This window comes from Podarcis melisellensis (assembly GCF_964234715.1).
Source record: "Podarcis melisellensis genome assembly, chromosome: 7".
In the NCBI taxonomy this organism is placed as follows: Eukaryota; Metazoa; Chordata; class Lepidosauria; order Squamata; family Lacertidae; genus Podarcis; species Podarcis melisellensis.
This window is the reverse complement of record NC_138539.1, coordinates 76,095,353-76,110,155: the sequence shown is the minus strand read 5'-3', so window position 1 is coordinate 76,110,155 and position 14,803 is coordinate 76,095,353. Positions and strand designations below refer to the sequence as shown.

At 40.7% G+C, this 14,803-nt stretch overlaps 1 protein-coding gene across 1 annotated transcript; it reads right to left on the bottom strand.

Annotated features, from left to right (window-relative positions):
* Positions 1-830: 830 nt before the first annotated feature.
* On the bottom strand, positions 831-11,539 carry MARCHF11 (membrane associated ring-CH-type finger 11). The gene is made up of 4 exons (XM_081919133.1): positions 10,980-11,539; positions 6,543-6,698; positions 2,677-2,869; positions 831-1,281 (listed from the first exon to the last, which is right to left on the bottom strand). Exons 1-4 carry the CDS (start codon positions 11,202-11,204, stop codon positions 959-961), a joined length of 897 nt encoding a protein of 298 aa, XP_081775259.1. The 5' UTR covers positions 11,205-11,539; the 3' UTR covers positions 831-958.
* Positions 11,540-14,803: the final 3,264 nt, after the last annotated feature.

The window sequence follows — 14,803 nt, the reverse complement described above, 5'->3', positions numbered from 1 at the left end:
TTCTAGTGGAAAGAGAAGTTTGACTCTAAATCTTAAATTTTAAATGTATTGAATTAGGTAACATAAAAAAGATACAAAGAAGAAGAGAAGTCAAATACAATGAGGAAATACTTCTTTCAATTTAACTGAATTTAATTCTCGTGAAACTGAGAAGCAAATCACTCCAGCTAAATCAGAAGTCTGGAACACAATTCTGGAAATCTACCCTGCAATGGAGTGTATAAGTGAATGCTGATTTTCTTTCATTAATTTGGCAAAAATAGTCCATAGTCCATATATTATTAAATATTGATAACAGTATTCTTATTACCTAGATGACATGAAATAAGGCTTCTGAATTAATTCAGAGATTTTCAGCATTTTCATTCTTACAAAACTGTTTGTCTTTTACCCATCAGTTTTGAGCACAGATCTTCCATGAACTTTAAACTTTATTTAATTTTTGATAAATCCAGAATACAAGCCCCCACTTCCCTTTACTCTCCCTGCACTATACATTTCCCCCAGACAAAAATCAAAGACATACCTTTACCCAACTGGAAGTAACACATTGGATGGATTTGATTGGTATACTAAACGCAAGCCATCCAATTAATCTTGTTTACATGTCCTGAAAATTATAGATGGCTTAGAACTTTGAAAATACACTTAAAACTATCAAAAATAGCTGTAGTTTAAAATATTTGTCTCCACATTATTAAAGCTATTGTTAAATTATATTTTTATAAATGCCGAGTACAAATAGATAAAAAGTGATAAATCATGGTATAAAAAGAAAGAGACCCTTTTCAGGTAAATGTATTTGCAATTCAACTGATCATATAAAAGCATAAATTAAAAAAAGTTTATATATTTTTATGTGCTATGGTTTCACCATTCATTGTAACTACATTCCAGAATACTGCAAGAGAGGTCAGGGCACATTGTTCTTGTGCATGTAGCACAGTGACCATAACTTTTACACTGAAGTCACTCTCATAACCACCTCTCCAGAGCTGTTGTCATCTGATGAATCCTCCTGAGGTCGCATTCGACTGAAGAGATGTAACAAAACATAGCCACACTGAAATCTTGGTGAGGTTAACTGTGTTGGATGAACTAAACTTCTGTTTCTAAATGCATTTAGTGGTAACCACAAAGTCCTAGATGTTGTGGATTCTCCTCGGTTGCTCTCTTCTATGTCTGTAGCTTTATCATAATTTAATACATCCCAGTGCAGATTGACAGCCCGCCAACGCTTAAATACTCTGCAAACTGAGGCCCCTTCATGCACAATAAGTCCTGAAAGTAAAAGAAACAAATTATTCACGCCCTCAGTTCTTCACACCGAGCACATTTATTTGTTAAATAAGTGGCATTAGAATTGAATTAGTACCCTGAGCCAAAGCACAGGTAAACCCAAGTAGCTGAATTACAGGTGGCCAGGACCCATTTATGTATGTTGTAATAAACTGATACGCATCCAGGCATTTTATTTTTTTTGGTTCGGAGCAAGAGAAAATGATGGTTTTTAAACTTCTACTACCATAAATGTTTCATTTGTTTGCTGAATCAGTATAAGTTGGCGACACAGCACTTACATTATAAACCTAATCAATTACATTATAAATCCGATCAATTATATAATTATATAATTTATTAAAGGCCAGCCTTTAAAGAAAGAAAGCTAAATATAAACAACTGTGACTTTTTGTCTTAAGAATTATCTTGTTGAATTAGACCATCTGGTATATGTAGTCCAGCAATGTGCGTACATGCATGTATTGTGTGTGTACATATACAATAAATTAATGCAGTGTGAGACTCAGACACTGCAACAGCGAAGTATGCTAACCCTGCAGGTGCTAATATAAAACCTGTACCTATAACTGAGCCATAATTAAGCACTTTTAACCACTTCTAACATTATTATTAATTTGTTATTTGCATCCCATCGTTCTGTTCATCAAGTTCCCCCAAGATGGCTAGCAACAATAACAAAGCAGAACAAATTAAAACAATTACACACACACAAACACACACAAAATAAAAAGTGAATTAAAAAATGCAACAGGGACATCAGCAGACAACAAAATCAAGGACATGTTTGAGTTTCATTGAGGCCAAACACCCTCTTAAAAAACCCAATGTTTTCACCGTGCATCAAAATCGAAACAAAGAGAGAACTAAATGAGTTTCTTATGGGACAGTATAAGCCTGGATACCACCACTGAAAACACTCTAGTGACCACCTGCCGCACCTCAGACAGTGGGGGTAGGGATACAAAACAGAGCCTTAAATGATTATTTGGGTAAGCAGGTGGGTTCAAACAGCAGGAGACTTCAAGGTTATAATATTCAGAATAAAAACAGTACTTTGAATTGGGCTTGAAAACAAACTGAAAATCAGTGGAGATGATGTAATAAATACTGGACCTATATGCTCCTTGTGTCATGTCCCAATCCCTTTGATATGCCAGGCTTTGTGTACAAATAACTGCTGTTGGGCAATTTTAAAATCTTTGCTTTATTTATTGTTGATTAAAAACTTTACACTTGAGAACTTTGCTGATGTATGATTTCTACTTCCTGAAGAAACAGACATACATTTATATATGTAAGGGGAAAAAGCATATTCCAAATTATTTCTTATCAACTTTAACAAAATGAATGAATCATTTCATTTTTTGACCTTACCTATGCACACCAGATCCATAAAACCATACATTCCATAGCAGATTTGAAAAAGGACATCTTTTCTTTGCCATACTGCATAAGGACTGAAGGCTGACCACAGAAGCCAAGTTACACTTGCTACTAAGAACAGTGATCCCAACATTACAGCAATCATCTGCACTTTCTCAACCAGAGTTACAGTAATGCTTTGCCACTAGAAGGAAGAAGACATAACAAGGTATAAAATGTTTACAAAAACATTGAAGGTCTGTTATGACAACCCATGAAAATGTTCATAGAGCCTTCTTACATGTATGCTGCATTATACCCGTGCAATAGGCTCCTCCATCCCTCTCATTAAATCTGCTTAAACTTGAAGAAGTTTAAATAACAGCTTGGAGTGTCACAGAAATGACACGCTGCTTAGAAATGACAGTTAAATACTTGGTGCAAATATAGAACCATGTGAACGCTATAATTAATATATATAAAAATATTTATATATCACTATTCAAAAAAATATCAGTGCCATTTACAAGAATTATACAATAAAAACCACATAAAAATGTTGAAATAAGAAATCCTAACAGTTATGAGAAAATATATTCCTAATTTCCTGCATAAACTTTATATATACTTAACAGTGTAATTCTATACACTGAAGAAGAATGATTAAACAACTTCCACTGTTTTCAATGAGACTTAATCCTAGGAAAGTAGGTATACGATTGAAAATTATCTCTACCATGGAAATCAGAAAAACTTTAAAAGTATTTGACTTAAGCTGAGTCAATAGAGGGACATGACTATACTTGAAAAATGTCTCCAGGGAAATCCTGCTACATAAAACAATGTTGCTTGTGCAAGAGATGAGAAAGAAAAACCAACATATGCTCATGTGGAAAATAATTTTATCCTTCCAAAATGCTATTTTTAAAAATGTAGAACCCAACATTATTTTTGATGAAGGAAAAGAACACTGCTCAGCCAAAATAATTTTTTAAGCTTGTCAGCTTCGGCTATTTAGTAAAACCTCTGGAAAAAAAACAGTGAGAGAAGCTATCAAATTACAGGTATTTTGGTTATAGCTATTTCCTCACATTTATCAAAGAAAGACAGAACCACATTCATCACTACAATGGTTACATCTCAAGTTCATAACCATATGAACATTTCATATGTTGCTTCAATGAAATTTTAAAAGATTGTGTTTTTTTTAATGTATAAAAAGTATGTGCTAGAATAATACATAAAAGAATTGTTCTATTCTTACTAGTGTACTGGTATTAGTATATAACCATGCAGTTGTGGGAGACCTTAAATGTAGAAAATAATGGCAGCAGTGTTAGCCCATAAGAGAAATCCTTAAACCATATTATGACAATGCCTTTATTACAATAAAATAAAAACAAAATCACAAAATAGTGTGCAAACTTTTAGGTTCTCCCAAGCTCTTCAACATCTAGTCTGATGATTAATATTGGAAAATGGGAACACTTGCACACTATTTTTTGTCATTTTCAATTTTCCTGGTTACAGAAAAATTTCCCTGAAAATAAAATTGGTTTCAATTACCACAAGCTCTACCACAAGCTCTACCTCCCCTTTTTCCCAGTAGGCAACAGTCATCATTGCTCTCTACTTTAGTTAGAGATTATACCAGGGCCAGCCGCAGACATTTTGGCACCTGAGGCAAACCACAAAATGTTCCCCTCCCCACCAGGGAAAAAGGGGTGAGTGAAGATGTACATCAGGAACAAGGGGAGAACAAAGATCTACTTTGGGAACAAGGGCAAGAGAAGACCAGCGGCACCTCCTATTTGCCAAGGGGCAGCTGTAGAGCTGGCACGTGGGGTGAGGCAGCTGCTGAGGAGGATGCAGATCCAACACAGCTATCACTGCCACTGTGGCAACAGAAGCAGCAGGCAATGTATTCCTTGGAGGCTGGATCTGTTGCCCCCGTGGATCCTCCCTCCCAATGTGGTCACCTCACCTTGCCTCATGGATGGGCCGGTCCTGGATTATGCCTTATGTAAGCAATTGAGATAATGGAAAGAGGAATTGTTGGCAGCCAATAAGCATGGATCAACCCTGTTTGTCTAACAGAATATACACCAAAACAGATCCCCCCCCCAAGTTATTAGCACTTTGGACCAGGATGCATAACCACGTGGGCTAGGAAACCAGGGTAGGAGTGGCAAGAAGTAGAAGAAAGAGGGATAACAGCAGATGAAATAAGCCCTGTGACCTTGGCATAGCGAGGTGTCAGCAACTCACGATAGATCCTTTCCTTGTCTCTGGGAGACAATGTGACTAGAATGTTCATGTGATCTTAACGGAATTGTGCCTAGAGATTCTTTGCCAAATAAGAGAATTACTACTGACATGAAATATTTCTATGTGTCAAGACAAAGAGAAGCATGACTTGTCAGGGGAATGCTGCTGGGTGAGAGCATCCCCCCTCCCAAATTGAATGAGACATAATACAGTCTAATCCTCTTAGGTGGTCTGAAAATCTAGTAATACAACATGTGAGGGGTGCCATGAGAGCCAACATGCTATCTCTGCCCCCAATCATATTGTTTTCTATAAGTCGAAGGGTCCCTGTTCCTACTCATGTATGCTTTTTGTGGGATATAGGACCCTGCTTCAGACAGATGCCCTTCAACTCATGAAGGGCAATGAGGCAGAACTAGCACATTCATCTCCTCACCCCCTTCCACATCCAGCCAATGGGTTATAGTCCCAGATTTCCAGAATCCCTAAAGAAGGCTTTAGATCAATTCACAAGGGTGGGGAGTAGTGGGGAAAGTGTATGCTAAAAGTTTGGAATTTAATCTGTGTGGGGAAATCTGTATGTTTTGATAGTGGTACTGAAAAAATAAGTGCTTTGATAACTTCCTACAGCAGAGAGGTAGAATGAACAGGGATAAATGTCTTGCACATTTTACACATTGTAGCTGCCAAGCTCTTTATGTATTTGGGAGCAACAGAGTGAAGACAAAAACTGTTTCAATACTAAATGATAAAATATTACAAAGTCTATTGGGAAGAGTGAATTATTGTGCCCTATTCTACCCAGGTGAGTGAAACTCCATTCATCACTGAAGAGAGATAGGAAACATTCTCTTCTGGACAGCCTTCTGGGAACCATATGCCAGTGGCAGGTGGAGCCAGAAACAAAACTGGACATGGTAACAGGCAGAGCCATTAATATGAATGCAGCTTCTGTAGACTAGTTTCTACACACATTCTCACACCCTTCTGAATCCTCCATCCAGGCAAACAAGCAAGATTAGCAGCCCGGCAAAAAAAAAACTCCAAGAGGGTACAAAGCAAAGCTGGGGGTGGTATGACCTGGGAGAGGGCGGGTGTGACTAGGGAGTGGGGCTGTGGAGATTGTCCTGAGTGCCAGATAGATAGACCTGAAAGGCTTAATTCACCCCACAGCCTAAGCTTCTCCACCTTGGACAATGTAAAGAGACATAAATGTGGCAAAATTGGCCCTTAACTTAATTTCTCAGGAAAATCTTCACTATATCATTTCAACTTGCACATTACTGATTTAGGAATTTGGCACTTATCAAAGCACTGCCAGGCAGAATTTAATTTCTAAAGCAATCCTATGTTGTCAAGCGAATTTAAGCAGAACCTAAACAGCTCTTAAGGTATGATGAAGTTAAGAACTTCTTTAATGCCTAAGCTTGATGTTACCATATTTTTCCTCACTGATGAACTGAATGGGAAATGTTTACTGTGTGTTATGATAAGGACATGCAGACTCAGTGAATGGAGATCAGTTAATAAAATGATGAATAAACCAAAGTATAAAAAATTGTTACTGTATTTATACAGTCTGCATAATTATTGGAATTTTGAAATGTTACCTGACAAGGCTTTTTCATTTTAATTGCTATAACATGGTATCTGTAACAGCAGAGTTCACAAGTCCAGGACCCTCTTTCACTAATCCATTTCAATAGGCAAAGTTGATGTGTATACCGAACTGACCCATCACATCGACAGGGATTTAACAATTCACCCTAGGAAAAATAACAAATAGGGTTAAATGTTATAATAAATATAATATTAAGCTTCCAAATTCTTGAACAGTGTCTCTTAAAATCAGTTTGCTGGCATTAAAAAAAAAATTATATTAGCTGGAATAACCTCCCCTGGCCCGACCACCAGTTTATTTCGGAAATATTATTTAATATTCTCCCATCCCAGGGTCACAAAAAAGAAAGGAAAAACATATAGACAAATTAACTCTTTGAGCAAAGAGCAATACTATTTGTATTGTATTTGCAAAAATGTTCATTTGCAATTTTTGAAATTTTTGCACTCTATGTACTAATAAAAAATGCATGACATCCAAGGGACCTTCATATTTTAAGGTGTTTTATATAGTGCATACAATCATTTTAGAGCAATAAAGTAAGGTTGCATTTATTCTGGTGGCATATGCATTTTTTGTCATGAGAGTGCACAGGCCACACCTGTAATATATATGATGAGCTCTGAAATTGGCTTGCCAGTGAGCTTTAATGGTGAATGTGGCATCTAATAATATCTCCTGCAGCTTAACAAGAGTCTCAAATCTAAATGTCCATCTTAAAATGTGTTCTAGGCATATGTAGGTAACATCTGAGTACAGATTTCAACATTCACTGAGTAAGTCTTTGTCATTTGGTGATTCATCAGCCTCTTTCCTTGGCTCCCGCAGGTCCATGCCTCCCTTCTTGTATAAAACTAAACCTTTCCCTAACGCCTTTCCAAGAATCCTAAAGCTTCTTTCCCACTGCTTCACAAAAACTTAAAATTCAAAATTCCAAAGAGTAAAACTAATTACGCCACTATACAAAAAGTGTAGAATATGCAAAGAAACCATTACTAGACATATCTAATATACATAGCCACATATTCTGTACCGCTGCAATGCAGAATTCCAGAGCATCACATTAGACTATGTTGGAGTTTTGTCATCCGCTTACAAACAATCACCCACAACAGATCACTATCACCAGCACACATCCTGTTGAAGTAGCTCTTTACTGTAGTCTGTAGAAGGAAAGTCTCTTGACATTCACTGCAGAAACCTTTGAAGAAATTCAGTTGCTATCTGCAATCAGTTTTCACTGCATAGAAACTTTGGGCCCATTAATTTAAACAACACAGTGAACCACAAAGTGAGCCGTAAGGTTTCAAACACAGGAAATTGTCACCTGATAAAACAGCTCTAAGGCTGTAATGACAGATTTAAGAATTCCCACTAATTTGGTAGAATAGGCAAGGGAACCAAGTGGGGGAATACGGAACTCTTTCTGTTTAAGTTGACAGCTTTGACTCTTTATTAATGACTTAGAGAAAGAGGGGACAGCAGGCATTAAACTGTGGATTATACAGAACTAATAGTCTGGAAATCCTTTCAAAGAGTGGTTACAAAATCCAGTGCTATGTCAATAAATTAAAGATATGGAAATGTAAAAAATGGAACATGTAGGCACCAATGTAAACTACTGTATGACTGGGGGATATTTGGCTAGCAATTTGAGATTTCTACGAATGATTTAGGACAGCCTTCCCCAACCTGGTGCCCTCCAGATGTTTTGGATTCCAATTCCCACAATACCTGATCATTGGGCCATGCTGGCTGGGGCTGGTGGTAAAAGGTAAAGGTAAGGGACCTCTGACAGTTAAGCCCAGTCACAAACGACTCTGGGGTTGCAGTGCTCATCTCACTTTACTGGCCGAGGAAGCCGACGTTTGTCCGCAGACAGTTTTTCTGGGTCATGTGGCCAGTATGACTAAGCCGCTTCTGGCGAAACCAGAGCAGCACACGGAAACACCATTTACCTTCCTGCAGAAGTGGCACCTATTTATTTACTTGCACTTTGACATGCTTTTGAACTGCTAGGTTGGAAGGAGCTGGGACCGAACAACGGGAGCTTATCCCACTGCGGGGATTCAAACCGCCGACCTTCTGATTGGCAAGCCTAATTTAGGGTTCCTGGAAACAACAAGTTGAACACAATGTGTCAACGGTGGGGTATTGTAACAAAATAACAATGCCACTGATAATGGGGAAATAGTATTTGTCACAATACATATAAAAATGGAAAAGACTTTACTAAAGGTTGGAGGAGAAGAGTATGGTTACCTTTGACAAACTAAACAGGATGTGGAAGGAAATATATATCCTATAAATGGCCTTCTTTGAAGATTTTTGAGAATAGATTAGGCATAATCTACTGGGAATGCTCTAAGTATATGACATCCTGGTTTAGGGCATACTGTGGATTCAGATAACTTCTTTCTCTACAAATTACCAAGCAGAATGGAAAGATAGTTAATACCAGACTACGTAGAGAAACAAGTCACATTGTTGATAGCAGGGAGAGATATATACATCCTTGTGCAGAGCTATACATATACAACTGCATACAGTGTTTAATGGACTGGAGGAAATTGGTATTTAATTGATTTTAAAAAACAACAACTTCCCTTTCTTATAAGTCTCTGTCTCTTTCTTGGCTCCAGAAAAACACATTCACCTATATATGAAGTCTAGGTTGGCAGCGAGCAAAAAAATGAGATTGAGGGCTAATATTAATGGAAAATCAAAGAATCATAGAATTGTAGAGGTGGAAGGGGCAATGAGGATCATCTAGTCCAACCCTCTGCAATACAGGAATCTTGAAGATGTAGTGCTGGCTGCTTGTTGAGGTTTGAGAATCATGCCTCCTTTCATGTGCCTTGTAACTTCCTACAGTTTGAGAGTTCCACAGGAAAAGTTATCACACTACCTACAAAACGGCATGATGTGTATCTATGAGCTGCAGTAATAAGCACATGTTACCCTCTAACAACCCAGCTCCATCCACTTAATATTGTAGGTGATAGATACACCGCTGTGCTTGCCAATAGCTTTAGTTTCTGTTTTCAAATACATATTTATCCCCACTGGCCTATTCATCAGTATTCCGCATTCTCTACCACCTGCACTTTTACATCTAAAAATGACCAGTGCCTCTACTGCTTATAAACACTGGTTAGATGTACATGGTTCCACACAACTTCTCTGCATAATACCTCACACAGGAATTGGCAATTAAGTTACGACATACTTACGATTTAATAACAAATAAACTTTATCCATATTTGCTCCCACCAAGCCTAGTGGGGGCATGACTACTTAGCGGTTAAGTCTGAGGATCTCTCACACTTAAAAGTTATAAACAAGCAAGCAAATAAATAAAACAATTATCCATTTCTGCTCCCATCAAGCCTAGAAAAGGCATGTCCATTCCGCTTCCTTGTCACAGTGCGTGGCACAGTTAAGTCTGCAGATCTCACACTTACAGATATTTGTTTGTTTACTATGAAGTTGTATCTGCTACCACCAAGCCCAGAAGGGGCATGACCACTCTGCTTCCTTACCACAGTGGGTGGGGCAGTTAAGTCCGTGGATCTCACTTTAATAATAAATAAACAAATATTTGTATCTTCTCCCACCAAGCCCAGAAGAGGCATGGCCACTCTGCTTCCTTACCACAGTGGGTGGGGCAGTTAAGTCCGTGGATCTCACTTTAATAATAAATAAACAAATATTTGTATCTTCTCCCACCAAGCCCAGAAGAGGCATGACCACTCTGCTTCCTTGCCACAGTGGATGGGGCAGTTAAGTCCATGGATCTCACTTTAATAAATAAATAACCAAGCAAGCAATTTTGGGGCATCTGCTCCCACTAAACCCAGAAGGGGCATGCCCACTCCACTTCCTTGCCACAGCAGGTGGGACAGTTAAGTCCGTGGATCTCACTTTAATAAATAAGCAAGCAAGCAAGCAATTATAGGCATCTGCTCCGCCTAAACATAGAAGGGGGTGGGGCGTTTAAGTCTGCGGATCTCACACTTAACAATTTAATAGTAAATAAATAAATATCTGTATCTGCTCCCAGCGAGCCCTTGAAGGGGCATGGCGGATCCGTTTCCTAAGTCAATGGGATCACCTCGGCGGTCACACACATCCCCCCAAGTCCCAGCCAACACGCCGTTACTGTTACCATCCCGGCGAAGCGAGACGCGGGATGCCCCGCTTCCTCGTTGGCGCCGCCGAGCTTTCCCTACGGCGGCTGGCGCTGTCCGCGGTGCTGACGGCCGCCCTCGCCTGCCCGGCGTTGGAGAGCCACGTGCGCGCGGCTCCCTCCTTCCCTGCCCCCCCCCCCCAGCCCGCGCCGTGTCATTTTAACGAAGGCGTGTGTGGGGAGTCTCCCCCCCCCCCACTCTCTCTCTGCGCCCCTCCGTCCCGCCTCAGCGCTCACCTGCTCGGCGCCCTGGAAGCAGATCTTGCAGATGGGGCCGGCGCCGCCCCCGCCGCCATCCCCGCTGCTGTTGCTGCACACCGAGCGCGTCTCGGGCTTCTCGCCCCGGACGGCGGCCGTTACCTCAGGAGGAGGAGGAGGCGTCGCCGTCGCCTCCGAGCGCGGGGCGGGGCCCTCCGGCGGCTCGCCGGGGCTGCCGCCGCCGCCACCGCCGTTGCTGCTCATGGGGGGCCACCTCACAGACGCGCGTGCGTGTGTGTGTATGTCCCACGCACGCCCAGTCTCGCCCCCTCCCCCTCTGCGGAGGGGAGAGAAGGGCTGGGACACGGGCACGAGCCTCCCGGCTGGCTGGCGAGGGGAGCGGTGGCCGCGTGCCCAGCCGCCGCCGCCGCCGCCTCCTCCTCGCGCGCGCACCCCCCTCCCTCCCTCCCTCCCGCGTAGGCTTTAGTGCCGGCGCGCGACTCCCCTCCGCATCTGACGCCTCAGAACGCGGCGGCGAGAGAAACCGTTGGGAGACCGTTGGCGGGCGCGAGCCCAGGTGGGGTGGGGGGAGGGGCGTGGGGATGGGGGGGGGGGAAAGCGCGGCAAAGGAAGACGCGCGCCTCGTCACTCGCGGAACCGCCGCATAATGAAGCCGGGCGCACGCACTCTGCCGCCCCCCACCCACCCACCCCCCAAAATAGTGACTGGCGACGTCCCTCAGCCAGCCGCCCTCCCTCCCCGTCGACATAGTTGCCTGGCTACCTTTCCCCTCACCTCACAAAGGGGCCAAATGTCCTCTTCTTGTGGGGTCACGTGGTTGTTTTACCTCAGGTTTCCTTCGAGGGACCTGATTCGCCTCGCTGTCGTTGAAATTCTACTCAGTATTGATCCAGAGTGGATTCCAATGTAAAAACTGGAAACACCGTTGCAGGATCCCCCACACACAAAAATTAGACCAGGGACGTTTCAATCCATCAGAGCTTTAGGGCTACTGAAGGCAAATGAGCATAATGGTCAGGAATCCAATACATTCAGGATTGGCACTGTCCATAAGAAATCCATGCCGCGCCACCCTGATGTGGCAAGGAGAGGGTGGCGAGTGTGGCAGGAAGATTTAAGTACAATCCAATAAACATTTAAACATTTCTGAGTAGTACAGTATTGTATAGCATACACACACACACACACACACTTTTCAGGTTTATACATTTAATTTTACAATCATTTTAACATTTCAAAACTTGACTTCCTTCCCCCTTTCTGAGGTCCCTTAAACTTATTTTTAACTTCTTCCGCATACCCAGTGTAACTTAATTTGCTCATTTATTCATCTACTTTAAATATATGCTCTTCTAAAACTGCAGGTCATTACAATAATCCTGCCAGTGTTCTTATCTTCTTATCTGTTTGCAGTTTATCTGTAAATATTCCATATACCATTCCCATTCTTTTATTAAAAAGGTCTGTTATCTTGATTTCTTATTCATCCAGCAAGTTTCACCATTTCTGCATATTCCATAAGTTTTTGTATCCCTTCTTCCTTTGCTGGGACTTCTGCATCTTTCCATTTTGCGGCCAGTAACATTCTTGTTGCTGTAGTCACATACACAAATAAGTTTCTATACAGTTTCAGTAGTTCTGTCCCTATAATTCCCAAAAGAAAAGCATCCAGGTTTGTTTGTTTTTTACAAATGCTACTTTAAACATCCTTTATTATTAATATTAATATGCTTTATTGATGTTATTAAGTAATAACAAACATATGTATATACTCAAGACATAAATACAAAAAGAAAGTCACATTTCCCCCTATACATTCTTCTTAAGTTCCCAACAACTTCCCGCCACCCCATAGTGTATTTACTGTTTATTTTATCTGGTGCATTATCAATCTCCATTTTCTTTTTAATCATCAATAATATCTTCTATAATTATCCATCATATCACAGAAGTCATTCCAGTCCTGCCAATGACTTTATATTAGTACAATAATCTTTTAAATACTTTTTATACATACCCCATTTCCGAATAAATGTTTGTTCAGTATTACCTCTCAATTTGTTTGTCATTTTTGCCAAAATGACGGGCAAAACTGGCAAAAATTAAACATCCTTTTCAATTCATTGTATATCATTTCCTAGGATCTTTAACCTGAAAATGTATTAGAATTCTCAGGCATTTGGTAACACATTCATAAAGGCATTTGCTGCTCCCTTACATACCCTGAAAAGCTCATTTTTCCGTCTGCACACGCATCAAGAGACACCTGCACCTCATTTGTTCTTATGCAAACATAAGAGCTCTGCTACATCAGACCAAAGGCTTATCTAATCCGCCATCCTATTTTCAGAGTCGCCAACCAGACTCTTGTGGGAAGCACACAATAAGCACTCTCCCTACTTTATGATTTCCAGCAACTGGTATTCATACTGCTTCCGACAAGTGGAGGTAGAACATAGCCATAATGGCGAGTAGCTCCTGATAGCCTTGGCCTTTATAGAATTGCCTAAGGTAAAGGTAAAGGTACCCCTGCCCGTACGGGCCAGTCTTGACAGACTCTGGGGTTGTGCGCCCATCTCACTTAAGAGGCCAGGGGCCAGCGCTGTCCAGAGACACTTCCGGGTCACATGGCCAGTGTGACATCGCTGCTCTGGCGAGCCAGAGCCGCACACGGAAACGCCGTTTACCTTCCCGCTGGTAAGCGGTCCCTATTTATCTACTTGCACCCGGAGGTGCTTTCGAACTGCTAGGTTGGCAGGCGCTGGGACCGAGCAGCGGGAGCGCACCCCGCCGCAGGGATTCGAACCGCCGACCTTTCGATCAGCAAGTCCTAGGCGCTGAGGCTTTAACCCACAGCGCCACCTGTGTCCCTATAGAATTGCCTAAAGCTATCCAATTTGGCAGCAAATCACAACGTATGGGAATTAATTCCACAGTTCAGCTATGTACATTGTGCGAAGAAGTGTTTTCATTTGTGTGCCCTCAAACTTCCAGTGTTTAGCTTCACTGGATGTCCACAACTTCTTTTTTATTCAAATTTTTTAAATTGATTTTCCAGATTTATAGCAAATACAACACACAAAGAAAAAGACATTACAATACTAAAAAGAAAGAAAAATAAAAGAAAAAGACAAAAATATAAACCAATATTATTCTACAACTCAATTTCATTGACATTGTTAACTGACTTCCTCGAACCCCCCCCTATCTGAATTTCATTGAATCACCTTGTAACAGTTTTCCAAAATCCTCTTTCTAATGAAATTACCTCCTTCAAATAGCTATCTTCTTTTCTTTTCAGCATGTCCTAAATCCATAATGTTTTAAAATACATTCATACTCCAATCCTAAGCCATTTCGGTACTTTCAAGTGACTTTTATTGTTTTATATTACAATATTTAGCTAAATAGTCTTTAAATTTCTTCCAATCTTCTTGATATTCCTCTTCTTTATGATCGTGGATTCTCCCAGTCAGGTCAGCCAGCTCCAAAAAGTCTAACAACTTATAGCATTATGAGAAAGAAAGGAAAGCTCCTCTCTAACCAATTTCTATCCAATTTCTCCACACTATACATCATCTTGTGCTTCTCTATTATGTCCTCCCTTATTTTTCCTAAACTAAAAAGTCCCAAATGTTGTAATTTTTCTTTATGGGGTGTCACTCCAGCCCCTTGACCATTTTAGTTGTCTTTTCCCAACTCTACAATATCCATTCTGAGGTGGGGGTGATCAGAACCATGCACAGTATTCCAAATGTGGTCACACCAAATATATTTTCCAATATATTTTCTTATTTTCAAACTCTTTAAAAAGTGGTCCCTAACATGTATTTTGTCTTTTT

What these genes read in the sequence shown, in the direction of transcription:
- MARCHF11 (XM_081919133.1), bottom strand. Translation starts at nt 11,204, where the DNA reads ATGAGCAGCAACGGCGGTGGCGGCGGCGGCAGCCCCGGCGAGCCGCCG. An exon ending in GCTTCCAGGGCGCCGAGCAG is followed by an intron (nt 6,699 to 10,979) that starts GTGAGCGCTGAG and finishes TATTTTTCCTAG; the next exon opens with GGTGAATTGTTAAATCCCTG. An exon ending in AAATGAAAAAGCCTTGTCAG is followed by an intron (nt 2,870 to 6,542) that starts GTAACATTTCAA and finishes TCTTCCTTCTAG; the next exon opens with TGGCAAAGCATTACTGTAAC.